At 36.7% G+C, this 17,505-nt stretch overlaps 3 protein-coding genes across 7 annotated transcripts; 2 read left to right on the top strand and 1 right to left on the bottom strand.

Moving 5' to 3' along the window:
• The first annotated feature begins 440 nt into the window (after positions 1-440).
• Positions 441-2,262, top strand: LOC111491281 (zinc finger A20 and AN1 domain-containing stress-associated protein 1-like). Of its 4 annotated transcripts, none has more exons than XM_023140123.1 (2): positions 441-580; positions 1,235-2,262. In XM_023140123.1, the coding sequence occupies exon 2, from the start codon at positions 1,263-1,265 to the stop codon at positions 1,767-1,769; it is 507 nt and encodes a 168-aa protein (XP_022995891.1). In that variant the 5' UTR covers positions 441-580; positions 1,235-1,262; the 3' UTR covers positions 1,770-2,262. The 4 variants fall into 4 exon arrangements, with proteins under 4 accessions (XP_022995891.1, XP_022995888.1, XP_022995890.1 ...); XM_023140120.1 differs by having other exon boundaries at positions 486-802; XM_023140122.1 differs by lacking the exon at positions 441-580 and adding an exon at positions 587-802 and having other exon boundaries at positions 1,135-2,262.
• Positions 2,263-6,436: 4,174 nt separating this feature from the next.
• Positions 6,437-13,931, top strand: LOC111491175 (kinesin-like protein KIN-UA). Of its 2 annotated transcripts, none has more exons than XM_023139959.1 (19): positions 6,437-6,956; positions 7,764-7,864; positions 7,959-8,081; positions 8,373-8,558; positions 8,750-8,971; positions 9,060-9,216; positions 9,589-9,738; positions 10,109-10,197; positions 10,360-10,563; positions 10,660-10,809; positions 11,398-11,532; positions 11,647-11,778; positions 11,854-11,992; positions 12,063-12,155; positions 12,594-12,719; positions 12,844-12,969; positions 13,054-13,197; positions 13,297-13,431; positions 13,531-13,931. In XM_023139959.1, exons 1-19 carry the CDS (start codon positions 6,773-6,775, stop codon positions 13,689-13,691), a joined length of 2,757 nt encoding a protein of 918 aa, XP_022995727.1. In that variant the 5' UTR covers positions 6,437-6,772; the 3' UTR covers positions 13,692-13,931. The 2 variants fall into 2 exon arrangements, with proteins under 2 accessions (XP_022995727.1, XP_022995729.1); XM_023139961.1 differs by having other exon boundaries at positions 6,440-6,956; positions 13,303-13,431.
• A 1,444-nt stretch (positions 13,932-15,375) lies between these two features.
• Positions 15,376-16,884, bottom strand: LOC111491202 (AT-hook motif nuclear-localized protein 22-like). The gene has a single exon (XM_023139998.1). The coding sequence runs from the start codon at positions 16,515-16,517 to the stop codon at positions 15,636-15,638; it is 882 nt and encodes a 293-aa protein (XP_022995766.1). The 5' UTR covers positions 16,518-16,884; the 3' UTR covers positions 15,376-15,635.
• Positions 16,885-17,505: the final 621 nt, after the last annotated feature.

Here is a 17,505-nt window from a genome sequence, read left to right as displayed (position 1 = left end):
AATTGAGAGAGAATCGAATCAATCATTGCTTATGTGGACCCTAACTACCACCAGAAATAGTAGCGAACCTTTTGGAATTATGAAAATAATAATATTGAAAATTGCAAATAATCATGATAAATTATTTAATTTCATTGTACATTCAGGAAAAGAATTTAAAACTCTTTATTTTTGTCATCATGTACTCATTATCTCAAATTCTTTACATGCGTCTTGCAATAAGATTTGATGTTCTTAAAACTGCTTTAATAATAGGAAAAAAGAAAAATAAGGTAAAAAGATTATTGTTGATATTTAATTCCGTTGCAAAAAGAAATCCCCTCTAGAATTACCAAAAGGCCCATTCGTATTCGCCAAGCAATCATCGCAAAAGATTCTCAGAGAAAGGTAACCATCACGGACTGGATCATCTGAGCCGTCCAATGAAAATGAGTAGTGTCGTGGTGAGGATAACGAAACGATTGAACGGCTGAAAAAATGAGTACAATGTACACCTGTCGTATTGAAGCATTGCGCCTACATGGAAACCAAGAGGGCGCCGTGGAAGTAATGATAAACAAGGGGGTAGATTGTCGCATTGGTAATTCATCCGTATCGCTCCGTTAGCCTCAAATCCTCAACATAATCGGTTGTTCTCTGCGTTTCTTCTTCCTCTTCTTTCTTTCTTTCATTCTTTCATTCTTCTTTCCTCTCCTGGGTTTCCTCAGACTTTGATTCTGTTCTATCCCCTCAATCGAAATTGTTTCTGAGAGGCGGGGTTTTACAGTTTTTGAGTTGCTTCGATCTATTGTTGGCTGATAAGGTGTGGATTTTCATTTGCTGTTTTGACTTTGGTTGAACCTGATTAATCTACATCGTTTTTGTTTGGTGTGGAAGAAAATTTTGGTTTCTTACTTTTTCTGTGCTTCTGAATCTATTTTCTTGTTCTTTTGTGTTCCTTGATCATTGTCATACATGGTTGTTTTCGTTTTGTTATATTTCAATGTTTCTGCGATTCTTCGCGAGTTACGATTCTTGGAAGACTTGGTCGAGTTGTGGATTTTCAAGGAATTTATCTAGATGTACTCTTGCTCATAATTTGTGGATTTTGTTGATTTTGTTGATTGAACCTTATTGGCTTCCTGGTAGTATTAGGGTTTTGAAGCAAGAAGATGAAAAAGGGAATCGATCACAGATAAGTTCTATTATAATCCTAACGTCGAATTTTCGTTGTGCTCTTTTCCTGAAATTACAGCGGATTTAAGCGAGCGCGTAGGAAAACCATGGGTTCAGAACAGAACGATGGCACAAGCTACCAGCCGTCGGAGCCAAAGCTCTGCGCGAACAACTGCGGCTTCTTTGGTTCGGCCGGAACGGAGAATCTCTGCTCAAAGTGCTACAGAGACTCTCGAATCAAAGCCGAGCAAGCGGCTTCGGCAAAAGCAGCGATGGAGAAATCCCTTCAGTCCAAATTTCTTAAGCCGTCTGAAGGTAATGCTCCGGTTGTCTTCTCGGATTCATCAGTGGATTTAGATTCGGCGTCGTCCTCCACAGGAATTTCTCTCTGTAATTCCGACAAATCGCCGTTGCCGGCTATTCCGAATCGGTGCCGGAGCTGCAATAAGAAAGTGGGATTGATGGGATTCAAGTGCAAGTGTGAGGGAACCTTCTGTGGGACTCACCGGTACCCAGAGAAGCACGATTGCTGTTACGACTTCAGAAGTGATGGGCAAGAGGAGATCGCCATGGCCAATCCCGTGGTGAAGGCCGACAAGGTCGAGAGGTTCTGAGAAGGATTTGGCTCTGAACTTGGTAAATTTTTAGTGGGTTTGTTGCTATTATTCGTCTTCTTGGTTCCTTTTTGTCCCTGTTTATTTGGGTTGGTTTCATGGGGGATTTGGGGGGTAGATCTTGCTTGGTTTGCTGCTGGGAAGTGAACAACTATGGTGAATAATGTAGTTTGATTCCTTTCGATTCTGGTATCCTTTTCGTTCACCCCAGTGTTTGTAAAGCCTGGGCAGTGGTTTTACGAATTTGAAGATGAACAAACATTCTTCATGAACCTTCTTTGATCAGACATGAAATCAATCCATTTGAATTCTGAATTCTGAAGCGAAAGTGGTGTTTTCTTTTATTTTGGGTCCAGTTGGAAAGGGGGGATATGTTCAATTACTTTTGCCATGGTGATGATCCTTGATCCACTTTCTCAAGGTTTAGTGTTCCAAGACTATTTTGTTTGAGATTGATAACAAAAATATACCGAGATTATCACTTTTTTTTTTAGGGGATAAGTTGTTCTATGCTCTTATTTCACAGATGTACAGGTTGTTTTCATGGTTCAATTTCACAAATGTCCCAAATTAACATTATCATTTGTTAATCGCAAGTTTCTAAGCATTTGTTATATTTTCACTTACCAAAATACGCTCGCATCTAATTAATCTAATCACATTTAATATAATATTTTGTCTTATTATTTAACATTTTTGTGACTTTCTATTATTGAAATTTCCATGTATGATGAATGTGCTTTTCCTGTTGTGAATCAATTATATCACGAATTGATATTTTCTTTCAAGTTGTGATTTTGACTTTCCTTAATTGGTAGGCTCATATTTTATTTTCATTTTTATTTATTATTTTGTTCAACTTTTACTTTCCTTGATAGTGCCCATTTTCATTTATAATTTATTATATTTTGTTCAATTTTCTTCTTATTTTCCTAATGATACATCAAATAAGAAAGGAAAATTTGAAAATTACAAGTCTCCATCGAGATATTATTTGAGATGTTCGTTTGACCTACCACACAGATACCTTTGACCCATCTAAAACGGAAAAATCTCCTTTAAACAAGAGAGGAAGTAAGGAAGTAAGTTTGGACAATATAATATATATAAATTTAAGTTATTAGTTCACAATTATAAGTATAGTTTAGTATATGAGCTTTTAAATTTATATCTATATGATCATCAAAATCATGAATTTTTTAAACACAGAATGTTGAACTTTTAAAGGAGTTATTAAACACTATTTTTAAAGTTTATAAAAAATAAATAGAAAAAAAAAATTCAAAATTTTAGAAAGTAAATAAAACCATTTAAAAAGCTGAAAACAGTTGGAATTTAACCTGTAATTCTGAAATAAATGATTTGAATTAGATGGAAGACTATTAGAACGCGTAGAGATGAGAGTAAAGGTAGTAATATTGAAAGAGTGCTCAAAAGTTTTAAAAGGGAGGGTCGATTATTGGAAGAATGAATAGCAGTGGTTGGAATTTCTCTTTCAAATTGGTGATTGAGGTACCACATTATTGTGGATGGATACCTATTTGCTGCAACATGGTCTACCTTAAACTCAACTCCATTCCCTTATTATGTTTCACCTCCATTGACAAAGCTCAATAGATGTCAATTAGCATCTCGAAGCTAGTGCCTCAATCATCTAATCCTACAATAGTTGAACTCAAATTTATGTTCTTGCACAGCATTCAATATCATATAATACTTTAAACACACCAAAGATAATTCATACAATTTAACCTCTGGAGTAACCAAAGTTTTCCTCTCCTATTTGACTCAAATTCCTTTAAGCATAAAGAAAAGTGTCGCCTTCCAACTTTTGGAAAATGGATGAAAGTGTTGAGGAGTATCCAACACTACTTCATCTCTCCAAAGCTTAAAGGGAAAAGAAAAGGAAGCACCTTTATTTCTTGGGGTGGGGGGGAGGCATATGAGTTAAGAGAATGTCCCAAATTCAGACCATGATATGAGAGGTTAGAAGCAATGAAGCAAGAGTTTGCATTGCATGTGCACTCAATCAACAACTCTACACAGCCTTATCCCACCTGTTATGGTAGCCAACACAGTTCATAAAAGTAGTGAGACCTCCACAAAAATACATTATTGAATGATATAGAAACCAATAATAAAGTCGGTGTGTCAAAATTCAAACTCCTCCTATCAACAATAAAGGCATGTCACCACAAAAAAAGCTAATCTTTGTGGATTGAGGATGAATATGAACATAAATTTAGAGGTCGATGGTTCATTTTAATCGGACCACCAGGCCTGAACTGCAACTTTCTCAAAGGGATAACAGCTTGGGTCAATAAGAAAAGTGACCAATAACAAAAGGCTGCCCATTTCATTTAGTGGATATTAGGCAGCTGCATGCTTAAGGTCTGCAAATGGTGGAGCACAGCCTGTCCTCTCTCTCTTGTTCTTTCACTTTCTCTATGGCTCCCTCTCTTCCTTCTTCTTATTCGGATATCAAAATCATGTTCATCAGGTCTGAAACGACTTTCAAATATGTCCTAAAGCAATTAGCAAATTTGAAAAGTGGCGAAGGTTCGTTTCTCTTTTGGTTCTTTTTCTTTATAAAGAGTGTTGTGGGTGTGGGGCTGCTCATCTTTTTGAAACCCATTGTACATTCAAAGAATCTAACATGAAAAAATCTTGAGAGACTTCGATAATGGCTTCTACCAAAAGGTGTTGCCTAATATACTTTAACAAATAGACGATATGCATTGGTGTCACCTATTTTGGTTTGATGAACTTGCAATACAAACACACACACACACACAAACAAGATTCTGTAGCTACATTTTTCACTCTCTTCAATTACTTCCTCTGTATTCTCAGCATCAATAATGGAATTTTACTCTGTCTTCAATTCCTGTTTCAGCATATGTAAGGATGATGACATTCCTATAAGATTTCAAGTTCTTAACTCCAAGAATTTTAATTAATGTTGAAAGGTCAAATACTTGGCCTTGATTAATTAGACATATTAACCACCTTATTTGGTGGCTGCTAAGGCTACCCTTTTTATCTTAAAACCAAATTATTTTCTTTCCTCATTCTGACTTTGATTCTTATTTCTGTTCATAGACATGTGTATTAAAAACAATGGTAGGTAAAGATTAGATAGAGCCTTTTCAACCATCAAAATTTTGCAGGAAAAAAAACTTGGGCACTTAATGATTTGAGCTTCCCACCTTTGTTGCCTCCAAATATTATTATCATTGTACCTTAATCCAACCAAAGTTTCAGACCCACCATGTGATTAACAGTGAGTTTCAACTCCTAAGATTTTTCTCCTCCATTTCTCAATTTCTTTCATGGCATTTACTTACATTAAAGTTCGACACCAACCATACATAAAGTTGGTATCAAGTACGTCACATAATATCATATATATATATATATATATATGATATTTATATGGTTTTGTTTCATTTTTTTCTATTAAGGTTAAGGCTATCATGATGGACTGAATTTTATTTTTTCTTGTTATAGTTCTTGTTGTTTGTCCTGTAGTCCCTATGGGTTAGAATTATTGGAGTGGGATGACAAACCAATAACATCAAATTTAAGCAATAAAAGTACTCCAAGAATGATTTTGAGGGGCCATACAATAGATTGTGAGGCCCCTCCTCTTGGGTTATAAAGGGATACATTCATTTTCTCTATCTTTTTCATTACAATGTAAGCTAAACCATGGATAGTTTATCATATCATTATGTTGAATGATGGATAAATTTAGGTAAGTTTGGGCGTTTTGGCAGCAGCTGATTTCAAATTTTGTGCAGAAAAGAAGAAAATGTCTTTTGCATTTACTTTTTCGTGCAAAGGCTCTCTCTCTCTCTCTCTCACACTCACTTTAATTCTAAATTCAAATTCATTGAACATTATATATATATTTCCAAATTGTATCCCCATTACTAAAGTTTTTAATTAAAATATATATATATCCAACTATGTTATAGCGCTATCATGACATTCATATATAGATTCGGAAATCAAATTTGCTTTTGCTTTAAGTTGAATTTTAGATTTTTGAATAATACCATTTTTTTTTTTTTTTTAAATGAAAGTCTAAATGTCTCTAGAAGGTTTAGAAAGAGTCTGAAAATAATCTTTTGACATAACCTAAGTCAATTAGGATGTTACATGAAATACGACAAATTTAAGAATAATGAAATAGAATCTTTAGACAAAATAGGACAAATTATTATAATAAAAAGTAGCATTGATTTTCATGAAAATTAAAATCCTTCATTTTTATTATGTCAATTTTGGCACTGCTTCGCACGAAATTCAATGCATTTTGAGAGTTTTGACTGTTTTTAAATTAATAATAGAACAATTTTAGTGTTGAAAAATTAATTAGAATTTAATTGCAACTATTTATAAAATTTTAAAATTGAAACTGTGATGATATAATATCCCTGGTTTTTGCAAATTTTTATTTTACTAAACAAAGAAAATAAAATTTTCTGTCAAAAGGTCAAAATGGTAAATTCCGAACGGCGCGATGATGTTAATGGTCACACGACGTGATTCGTTTTGTTAGTTAATACTCTCACGAAGTAATTTGGTCAGAGTAAGACTCGGGTAGGAGTGCAATACTCTCACTAGAAACGGCGTCGTTTTGGCCTACATGATCCATCTTCAATCTCTTCTTCCTCTTCTTGAACTCCCTATTCTCTCTTGTTGAATCCATAGGGCGAAGGTAGAGAGAAAGGTACCGGATTTGTGTGAATCACATCCCCCACACGATTAGGTCCACTCCCACTTCCACTTCTACCGCCTGTTACTGCAGCTCCACGCTTCGCTTTCAGCATTTTGGGTCTTCGTTTGGGTCCCATTTCTTCCTTTTCTCTCTCTTTCTCTCAAATTTTCTCTCCGCCTTCTCTTCTCTGCTCTTTTCTTTTCTCTGAAAGCAAAAATACGCCATTCTTCAATGTCCTGCTAAACCCATTTCCCCAAACCTTCTGTCCCTCTTTGCAATGGCTGCTTCTGGGGGTACTGGTTATAGAAATGGCGCCACTTCTAGAAACTCTCTTAAGCCCGATAAGCTCTTTTCCCCTAATTCCCATCCCAAGTCTTCTCTTAAGTCCAAGTCTCTTCCCAATTCTGCTCTTCGTCGTAGTAGCCCTGCATCTCTCGGTGCTGCCAAGGATGACGGTGGAGGTTTGTTGTTCGCATTTCTGCCACTTGTTTTGGGGATTTTTTTTTTTTTTTTTTTTTTTTTTTTTTTTTTTTTTTTTTTTTTTTTTTTTTTTTTTTTTTTTTTTTTTTTTTTTTTTTTTTTTTTTTTTTTTTTTTTTTTTTTTTTTTTTTTTTTTTTTTTTTTTTTCTGTGGAGATCCTGGTTTTTTGTTTGTGGTTTATGGAGGTTTTGTGATTTGGTTTTGTACATGATTCATGTGGGTTAGTGATTTGAAATTGGGATATTGTAAAGGGATGATTTATTTGATGTTTATGGTGATTATATAACGATTTGTTGCGTTTGAAAAGGGAATCGTGTCGAGGGCTTTCGATTGAGTAATGGTATGGATGTTTGGAGGATTCTACTTGAAGCAGATAAAAACCGTTTTAACATGTAATGATTTTTTTTTAAAAAGTGTTTAATTAGATTTTGATAAACTATCATACTTTCACTTGTATGCTTTTTGTTTCATTAGTGAGAAGGATTGACTTTGAGTAGGCCTTTTTTTCTGTGTTCAAATTTCACACTTCCATCTCTTTCATTATGCACTAATGATCTAATCCTACCATTTGTACAAACCAATAAAAGTTTTTGAATTCATTATGTCCAAATGGTTTTCACGTTTCAATATTTTAATTTCTGTTTAGCTTTTTATGAAAATCCTGAAGTACATTTGTAACCGGAACCGTCACTTTATTGATATGGTCTTCCCTTTTCTCACATTGTTCTGTTCTATATTCTTAAGTTCATTGAATGTTTTTCTTTAATATAAGTAATGGCTGAGTGTAGTTCCTGGAAGAGTTCGAGTGGCGGTTAGATTGCGACCACGCAATTCAGAAGAATTGATAGCTGATGCTGATTTTGCTGATTGCGTAGAATTGCAGCCTGAGGTAAAATGGGAGCAACATTACACTAATAATACCATCTTCCTTACCATTATTATACTCTTAATGGAGTTATTCAAAACCTCAAAATATATTTCAGCTTAAAAGGTTGAAACTTCGGAAGAACAACTGGGATTCAGATACTTACGAGTTTGATGAAGTGCTAACTGAGTTTGCATCTCAAAAACGTGTTTATGAAGTTGTGGCAAAACCTGTTGTGGAGGTATGTTTACATTAGATTTTCAGTTTCCATCATAATTCTTGCTGTTTTTTTAATGAAAAAAAACCATGCTTGGTTTGTTCTGTTCATTCAATTCTTCTTTCAAATATTCATTCAAATCTTTTAAACTATTCATATATACACCTTTTAGCAGGAATGTGTTGAAGAGAAAAAGATTCACTATAATTTGCTTCTAATCTTTATCCAACTTCACTTGAAGTCTATTCTTTTCAGACCCTTGTTAATTTTTTTGCAATTTCCTTTGAGTGACCGACCATTTTTCTTATCCTTAAGAGTGTATTGGATGGCTACAATGGAACAATTATGGCGTATGGCCAGACTGGTACCGGTAAAACATATACTCTTGGAAGATTAGGAGAGGAAGACACTGCTGATCGTGGAATAATGGTGCGTGCTATGGAGGACATCTTGGATGAAGTTTCTTTGGAGACAGATTCTGTCTCGGTTTCCTACTTGCAGGTTGTTTCCCTCTGAAGTCACTATGCTACCATTTTCTACTGGTAGTTGTCTGCAAAATCTAGTGCCACTTGTCAAGCACTTTTGATTTCGCGTTGTCTCTAAGAAGTTCTTGTGTGCTGAAATTTTAGTTCTTTGTATTTTCATGATAAACCTTTAATTGCTAAACTTCATTCTCTTTTAATTGTGTCTAGCTTTATATGGAGAGCATACAGGACCTTCTTGACCCTGCAAATGATAACATTTCCATCGTAGAAGATCCTAAAACTGGTGATGTTTCGCTACCTGGGGCTAGCCTCATAGAAATTAGACACCAGGAAAGCTTTGTGGAACTACTAAGATTAGGGGAAGCTCATCGGTTTGCGGCCAATACAAAATTAAACACCGAATCTTCTCGTAGTCATGCAATTCTCATGGTATGTAAATGCTAGTTACTTTGTGGGCTTTCAATGCCTTAAAAAGGTTTAGCAGCTTATGGATTTAGACCTTTATTTCTTGCTGAAGGTACATGTAAAGCGATCTCTGAAAGGAAGGGATCCAACTCTGTCAAGTGATATTGGTGGCAATTCTCATTTGGTTAAGACCTTGAAACCTCCTATTGTTCGGAAGGGAAAGTTAGTAGTGGTAGACCTTGCTGGTTCCGAGCGTATTGACAAGTCAGGTGTGTTTATCCAGCTGTAGTCAAATACATTTGGATTCAAAGGTTTCCCCTTGATGACTAGGCCACCACATTGAGCTGGAATATATTGTGCTTACATACTTGTATTACAGTGGGATTGTTTTACAACCAAATTGAAAAGTCAAATGTCTAGGTGTCTACTCTACTGACATCGAGTTGTTTCTCCCTTCACCAGCGTTGATTTTATTATAATACTAACTTCTTTTTCTTTTTAACAAATTCTACAAACGAGTATCTCTCCTTTTTGTAGTTTGTTCATTTTAGATGTTACAGTCTTTCAACTTTTTATTAAGAAAACTTGGCTTCTCAATTGTTATCACATTCGTTGAAGGTTATTTATCTTTCTTGATGCAGGAAGTGAAGGACATACACTTGAAGAAGCCAAATCCATCAATCTCTCCCTGAGCGCATTAGGGAAGTGCATAAATGCACTTGCTGAGAATAGTGCACACGTTCCAGTTAGGGATTCAAAGCTTACTAGATTACTACGGGATTCATTTGGTGGTAAGATCTGATTTTAATGTTGTTATAGGTATCTCCTTACTGAGGAAATTTGTTATTCTTTCATATAATTCCAAACTATGTTGATACAATTAAGTTATCTGAGAAATGGAGGTGTGAGGTCATTACTCTCATCTAGGCAATGTTTAGTTTAACCGAAGTTTGATCTTTGATTGTAAAAAGGTATTTTAATCTCATATATAAAACATTTCCAACATACAAAAAACATTGAAGCGACAACTTCCACCAAATATGCTCATGCTTCCACTTTTGGGAAGCAACATCTCTCATCTAGTGTTTCTTTCTTTTTAATTCTCACATCGATGATTTCCCTGTTTTCGCAGCGATATCTGACCATGCAAAATTTTAACAGGAACGGCGAGAACTTCACTGGTTATTACTATTGGTCCTTCACCTCGTCATCGTGGAGAGACGACAAGTACAATAATGTTTGGCCAACGGGTAAGTTATTGCTGCTTACTTTTTTAGTCTGAAATTCTTATCTTCAAATCGTTCTGAAGTTGCATTGATGTGGACAAGTTAATCTCCAGTACTCTAATTTTTTGATGCGTTGTGTTTGTTCCATTCCCAAGATTGTAATTTTTAGAGCTTTTTGCCTCTCAGGCTATGAAGGTGGAAAATATGTTGAAGATAAAAGAAGAATTTGACTATAAAAGTTTGTCAAGAAGGTTAGACATCCAATTAGACAAACTGATTGCAGAACATGAAAGGCAGCAAAAAGCATTTGAGAAAGAAATTGAAAGAATTACCAAAGAAGCACAGGATCGCATATCTGAGGCTGAAAAAATTCATTCAAATGCGTTGGAGGTAAGGGTTCTTCTAGATTGATTAAATTCTCTAGAGATTGATAATTCCCTATGTTGTTTCCAAATTTAAAGTCTGAGAATTACCTTCTTTCTATAGAAGGAAAGGCTAAAATATCAGAAGGATTACATGGAATCAATTAAGAAGCTTGAAGATCAGCTGATGGTAAAGCAGAAGAAGCTTGGTGGGGAGAAAGTAATTAATGAAGCCGTTGCTGCTTCTGCTTCTAGTATAATTGCTAATGGAGAGGTATCCTGTTCCTGTATCATCGACATCCCTTCTTTCAGTTTCAAAGGAGTATAATAATCTTATTTGCCATTTTTCTCCTCATATCATTAGACTGTATTGAGTGTGCTAAAACTCTCTTCAATTACAAGAAAACGCCATGAATTTCACTTCAGTTCCTGCTATCAATTTTTCTTTTTTTAGATTTCTCTGATCCTAATATCTTTCCTGTTACTTTCTTCCTTTTAAACCTTAATAAAAATTGGCAATATATACTATGATAGTAAGTATATTCCATTTCTCATCTTGGTCTTCTTCATATTCTCAAAATAGAATGCTTTGATCTTCTTCATATTTTAGAACTTCTGAAAGATGGGTTTTTTTTTTCGTTTTTTTTATAAAATCACAATTTCTATTGCTTGTCCCAACATCAAGTTAATGTTACTGATCGATTAGAAGAGTTAAAAACATATCCAATATTATTCATTAAATAGAAAGGTCAACAGAAAGTCTCTCTCTCAATGGTAGCTTGCTTTTCTTTTTGCCCCTTAGATTGTGGCAACAGTTTCAACCTTCTCTTAAAGCATCCATATCTATTCTTGAACGATATAGGGTTCAGCAGCATCTGCTCTCAAGGAGGTAGCAGAACTAAAGAGGTTGGTTAACAAGGAAGCACTTTTGAGGAAGGCAGCCGAAGAGGAAGTTAGCAATCTTAGAAGTCAAGTATCCCAACTGAAGAGATCAGAGGTATGTTTGGTTCAACTCTATGGAATTAATTTTAGCCTTGGTCTGTCATGTCCCAGCCCATCAATTCTATACATAAGGCTGTTGTTATTATTAATGGTGCCTTTTATGTGCTAGACTTCTTGCAATTCAGAGATTTTAAAGCTTCGCAAGACTCTAGAAGAAGAGCAAAATCAGAAAAAGAAACTAGAAGGAGATATAGCTATACTACAAAGCCAGTTGTTGCAATTGAGCTTTGAAGCAGATGAGGTAAGTTTTGGCTTATTTTTTCTTGATCTTGTTTGTATAACCTTATGGTTTTAATAAGATGTGCTTTATTTGCAGACCAGTAGGCGACTGGACATTGGTGAGCCTGGAAAAGTCCTCAGTTCTCTAGATTCTCTTGTGCAACAAGTTAAGCATTCACAGGCTCAGGAGCCTGCAAATGGGGAGAAAGCTTCAGTAGCCAAACTCTTTGAACAAGGTTTCAGTCTCTTCCTGTATTATCTTGTTCTTTATTTCAAGTTGTCCATTAATTCTATAATATTTCGCAGTGGGACTGCAGAAGATCTTGTCATTACTGGAAGCTGAAGATTACGACGTCAGAATTCATGCTGTGAAAGTGGTTGCAAATCTAGCAGCTGAAGGTACCCAAATCATTACAGTGTTCTATGACAATCTAATACTATTGCTTTGCCCTGTTCTTTTCTGGCTTTTTTAAGTTATTCTTATAATTCTAACTTAGGTTCATATTCAAATTATTATTGCAATGTCCTCGTAATTTGAAGAATTATTTGCCCTGAATGGTCTTTATCCTCATAATTTAGATGCCACTGGTTGCTATTATTTAATTTTTTGTTGAAAGAGTAGTAGAGGAGGATGATTATAAGCTGAAATGGTACCGTGGCTGTGAGATTCTTTACTTGCATATATTCTAAATCTACATTTAGTTGAGTGCTTCCTTCAATATAAACCTTTTGAAGTTCTCAGTATTATAATGCTGCAATTGAACTGTCGGCAATGAACAAATGCATTATATTTCTTACCGAACGGGCAATTATAGATATTTGCTTCAAATAATACAGAAACAAATCAGCAAAAGATCGTTGAGGCTGGGGGCCTATCATCTTTGCTGATGCTACTCAGAAGCACTGAGGACGAGACAATACACAGAGTGGCTGCAGGGGCAATTGCAAATCTGGCAATGAATGGTTAGTTTCTATTCCTTGTTTGCAGGAATACATTTCGTGCTTCGGTCCCCGATGCTCCCTGCCTGTCTTCTTTTTTGGGCTGAGATTTCATTGTTCTTTATGTTTGCCTTGTCTTTTCCGTCAGAGACCAACCAAGAGCTCATTATGTCCCAAGGAGGAATTAGCTTACTGGCCGTGACTGCTGTCAATGCTGAGGATCCCCAAACCCTTCGTATGGTCGCCGGAGCAATTGCCAATTTGTGTGGCAATGGTAAGTGTTACAATTCCTTAATCTATGCAAATTCCTCAATCCACTTCAAACGCTCACTACAAGTTATGATATTATGTCATCCAGATAAGTTGCAGACGAAGCTAAGGGGTGAAGGCGGTATTAAGGCATTGCTTGGTATGGTAAGATGCAGACATCCTGATGTTCTTGCACAAGTTGCTAGAGGAATTGCTAATTTTGCCAAGTGCGAGTCAAGGGCCTCTACACAAGGTAACAACTTACAGAAGGTTTGATATAACACGAAATCTTGGAAGCGTTTTGGGTGGGGGGGAAGTTTGATGAACTGATTCGGGTTTGGTTTGTTGAAAGGAACAGGGACGAAGGCTGGAAAGTCTTTCTTAATTGAAGATGGAGCACTCCCGTGGATTGTACAGAATGCCAAAAATGAAGCATCTACGATCAAACGACACATTGAACTCGCACTCTGTCATTTAGCACAACATGGTATTCTCTTTTTCTTTTCTGCACTTCATCGTTCATATCGGCAACAAGAAGTCTCGAAAATATTGACTTACAAAAACTTCTACATTGCTGATAATGCAGAAGTGAATGCAAAAGACATGATCAGTGGAGGTGCCCTGTGGGAACTCGTTCGGATATCACGAGACTGTTCACGAGAAGACATAAGGACTCTTGCGCATCGAACATTATTATCGAGCCCAGCATTTCAAGCTGAAATGAGACGATTACGAATAGATTATTGATTGATCTGAGGCAGTAGGCGTGACAGAAACATGTATGTTTATCAGCACAATCATTTCTGAATTTTTGTCATGAAATCAAAGTAGTGTGAGATTTGGGTTGTAGTAGTTTATCAGATGGTATTAATTTCACAGAGCCACTGGCCTGATCTGTAATTTCAAACTTAGTGTGTAAATTTATTTGTATATTAAGTGAATAAAAGTAGTTAATACAAAAGTTGTGGGTTTACCTTGTAATGTTAATTCTGACTTTGGAGTGTTAATTTGTTCATTCTGAATTTTTGTTTGGATCATATTTTTAAACTATTTGCAACTTTTTCTTTTAAAAAAATTGAACTTACCATCCCAATTTGTATATTTTAACTTTTTCGTTATTGTTAAGGTTACTGTTTATTGTTGGAGCTCTCTTGTTTGAGAGAGAAAAATTGGTTTTCTAATCGACTGAAATTAAGATATCTGACTTGGAGTTTCGAGGCTTAGGATGAGGTTTAACAATTTCGACGCAATGAGAGAGTCTAGCATTATAAGATGTGTTGGTGTGGTGCTTGGCCCTATACCTTCCGATGCTTAAGCCAATGACATGTCTATAATAATATAATTCTTAGAGTTAAGATACACAATATCAAGGCTGGCTGGATCGGGTCTTGACTATGCTCAGTGGCTCGACTTCTAAGACTCAAAGAGCACACTTTACCTCTTTAGACAATTTGAACCTCTAGACCTTTGGACTCGCCGCCCAAAAATAGGGAAGACTTTTGTGCTAAAAAAACTAAACTTGTATGAACGTCCCATTTATCAAACCACAACTTCAACCGTTGAAAAAACTTGCTCTATTCTATTATGTTTCTTTCCCAAAAAGAAGATTTTGTATTAGGAAGGAAATGATTTGATAAACAAGGTGTAGTAGGTTGACACGGGCCAGGAGAGTAGGAGTTGTTGTAAGCATAAAGTCTAAATTTGGATAGAAGTTTTTGATGTTAAAAAAGGAAATGAAAATAAAAAGGAAAATTGAGGAAATGATGATAAAAGGAACAGAAACCAAGAGAATGAATCTCCCATATTTTGAGCAGGCAAGGGTATAGGAACTTGTGCAACAAAGACAAGAAGGTTTGAAATATAAACACAGCAATGCCTTTAATTTAGCTCCATTTCTCCCCAAACTCTTCACAAACAAGCTTTGCGTTATGCACGCAATAACAACTTGAAGCAACCCCTTCCCCATTCTCCCATCAACCTTCTTCACCACAAAAAACAACAACAACAACAACAACAAGTTAGTGTGGTGGTGCTTGTTGTTAAATTTTTTGCCTCGAGAAAGAGCTGAGTTCTGGATCTCATCTACTGCACGTGTCAATTACTTTCCTTTCTCTCCCAAATCCCACAAACCCCATATCATCACAAAACAAAAGAAAGAAAAAGAAATGGAAACAACTCTTCAAAGCCCATACCTCTCGCCTTCTCTTACACGACGCTGCCTCTAACTTACTCCACTGCCTTCTTTTGACTTTTTCCACATGTTGAACCCTTTCTTTGACTTCAAATCACTAAACCCCATTTCCTAATTTGGATCCCAAAGCTTCCATTTTTCCATTATGGGGTTTTCAGATACATCCCAATAATGTTGAAAAGAAGGTTAAATTTCATGTGGGAAATTAGATGGGAGGTGATGATTCATAATTCCTCTAAAAGAATAAAGAAGAAGAAAGGGGGAGTAATCATAAATTTGACATCTACTCTAATTTAATTATCATTGACTACATCAAGAAATTAAATATCCTGAGAATGAAAGAAACAAACTTGAAGACATGGAAAAATAATTGAAATTAAAAGAAGAAAAAGGAACAAACCCAAATTAATTCATCTCCCTGGCTGAGTGGCTACCTAAGAAACAACTCAAAAGGATATGGAAATTATATATATTTATATATGTTTTTTCTTTCGGGGGGGTTAGTACGGAGGTCGAGCAGTACCCCAATAAGCTGCTTCAGATGGCGGCATTTGAATTGAGTTTAACAGATTCGGAGGCAAACCGTGAAATAACGGCACATTTCCGTCGCCCAGAAGTTGTTGTTGCTGTTGATAATGCGCTGTTTGCGGCGGTTGGGACTGTCCAACTTCATCCGGAGACCCAATTCCGCCTCCGCCCTGCAGAGGCGGCATCGGCGGTTGGTCGTCGTCTTCCAACGGCAGACGTTCATAAGCAGCGTTGCTAAACGAGGCAGCCATGATGACGACGGGGCCGGAGGCGACTAAAGTGCCCACGACGCTACCGCCGACTACCTGCCCCTGACCGCCGGCGAGGTAAATGGTCAAGCTGGTTGCAGCCGGAGGAGCCGGCGGAGGGAGGAAGGAGCCGGCAAGGGATAAGATCTCAAAGCGACCGTGTAAGTTGACAATTGCACCGGGGGAGGCCGGCTGGCGGAGAGTGACGTTCGTGACGGTGCCGGTACCACTCATAATGCAAACGCCGCGCTGGCGGCGGCGGGCGAAGGTGGCGACGCTGTCGACGATGTCACAGCCGTCGGTGACTTCGATGACATGAGTTCGAAGGGCGTTGGCACTGTCGCGAGTAATAATAATTGGTGGCTTGGGTTTATTCTTGGATCCGGCGGGTCTTCCTCTGGGTCGTCGAGTAATCTCTCCATCGGCAGCGGCAGCGTCGCCAGCGCTGGTAGGGGCAGAGTTGTTGTGGTCGTCGTCGTCGCGATCTCGTTTGAGACGGGTGGTGGTGGCGCTGTGTTCTTCTTCAGAATTATTGTTGTGGTGGAATTGTTGTTGGAGATGGAAATCCCGGGTGTGGAAAGGAGGGGGAAGAGAGTGGGCATCCATGGGGTTTCAATTCAATCCAATTCTTTTGTGGGTTTTGGGTTACAGTTGAAATTGAAAGAGAATCCCAAATTAGTTGGGGTTTAGAATGAAGAACATGCACAGAAGAAGAAGAAGAGGAAGAGAGAATTTGTGGTGTTGAGGTTAAGAGAGGGAACTGTGAAGGGAATTTGTTGGGTTAAGTTTTGGTGATGCTCATCTCATCCGATCTGATCTCACAAAGAGAGAAAGAGAGAAAGAGAGAGAGAGTTTTGCTTTGTGGGGTTTAGGTTAGATGGGAGATGGGTTGGGATTCGTTAGAGGTGCGTGCTTATGCCTCTGGGCGGTGCCTGGGTCCCTCTTCTTTCTCTCTCTCTTCTCTCTTTCATCACTCTAATCACTCTCTTTTTCTTTCTCTAATAATCAACCACTAAACTAAACATCATATTTCTTCTATTTCCTTTCTTAAGCTTTTCATCGCTCTCTGTTATTTCATTTCTTACCTGGTGTTACAATCGTAGACCTAAAAGTCAACTCTAGGGTTGAAGAACAAACTCAACACTAGGGATGGGATGATGTCACAATAATACTATAATCTTTTCTCTATTTATGTCCTATTTAGTGAAATATACTTAGAGTTGACCTCCATAGAAGTAGAATAACACATCATTTTTGTTTTGGTTGGCAGGGTTGATTTTATGTAATTATAAGGTATAACTCGAAATTTTTATTTTTTATTATGAATTGAAAACATGAATAATTTTCCACATACTTTAGAGAATCTATCACCCACCTAGCAACACCACCTTCCACCTTCTACAATTCTCAACTACAATTCTCAACAAGCATGATGTTTGTGACAAATATTATATGATTGACACTATATATTAATTTATAGAGCACCCAAAACCATCATGATTATGAGTTAGTTAGTTGTTTAATTTATATGATTGACACTATATATTAATTGAGAAATATGTATCACATATATTATAGCAAATATTAAATATTT

This window comes from Cucurbita maxima, unplaced genomic scaffold (assembly GCF_002738345.1).
Source record: "Cucurbita maxima cultivar Rimu unplaced genomic scaffold, Cmax_1.0 Cma_Scf00016, whole genome shotgun sequence".
Taxonomy (NCBI): Eukaryota; Viridiplantae; Streptophyta; class Magnoliopsida; order Cucurbitales; family Cucurbitaceae; genus Cucurbita; species Cucurbita maxima.
This window is presented reverse-complemented; position numbering and strand designations above follow the sequence as displayed.

Bases quoted from the DNA above. Each gene is read 5' to 3' on its own strand.
- LOC111491281 (XM_023140123.1), top strand. From the start codon at position 1,263: ATGGGTTCAGAACAGAACGATGGCACAAGCTACCAGCCGTCGGAGCCA.
- LOC111491175 (XM_023139959.1), top strand. From the start codon at position 6,773: ATGGCTGCTTCTGGGGGTACTGGTTATAGAAATGGCGCCACTTCTAGA. The intron at 8,082-8,372 runs GTATGTTTACAT...CTTATCCTTAAG, and splicing joins TGGCAAAACCTGTTGTGGAG to AGTGTATTGGATGGCTACAA. The intron at 10,564-10,659 runs GTAAGGGTTCTT...TTCTTTCTATAG, and splicing joins TTCATTCAAATGCGTTGGAG to AAGGAAAGGCTAAAATATCA.
- LOC111491202 (XM_023139998.1), bottom strand. From the start codon at position 16,517: ATGGATGCCCACTCTCTTCCCCCTCCTTTCCACACCCGGGATTTCCAT.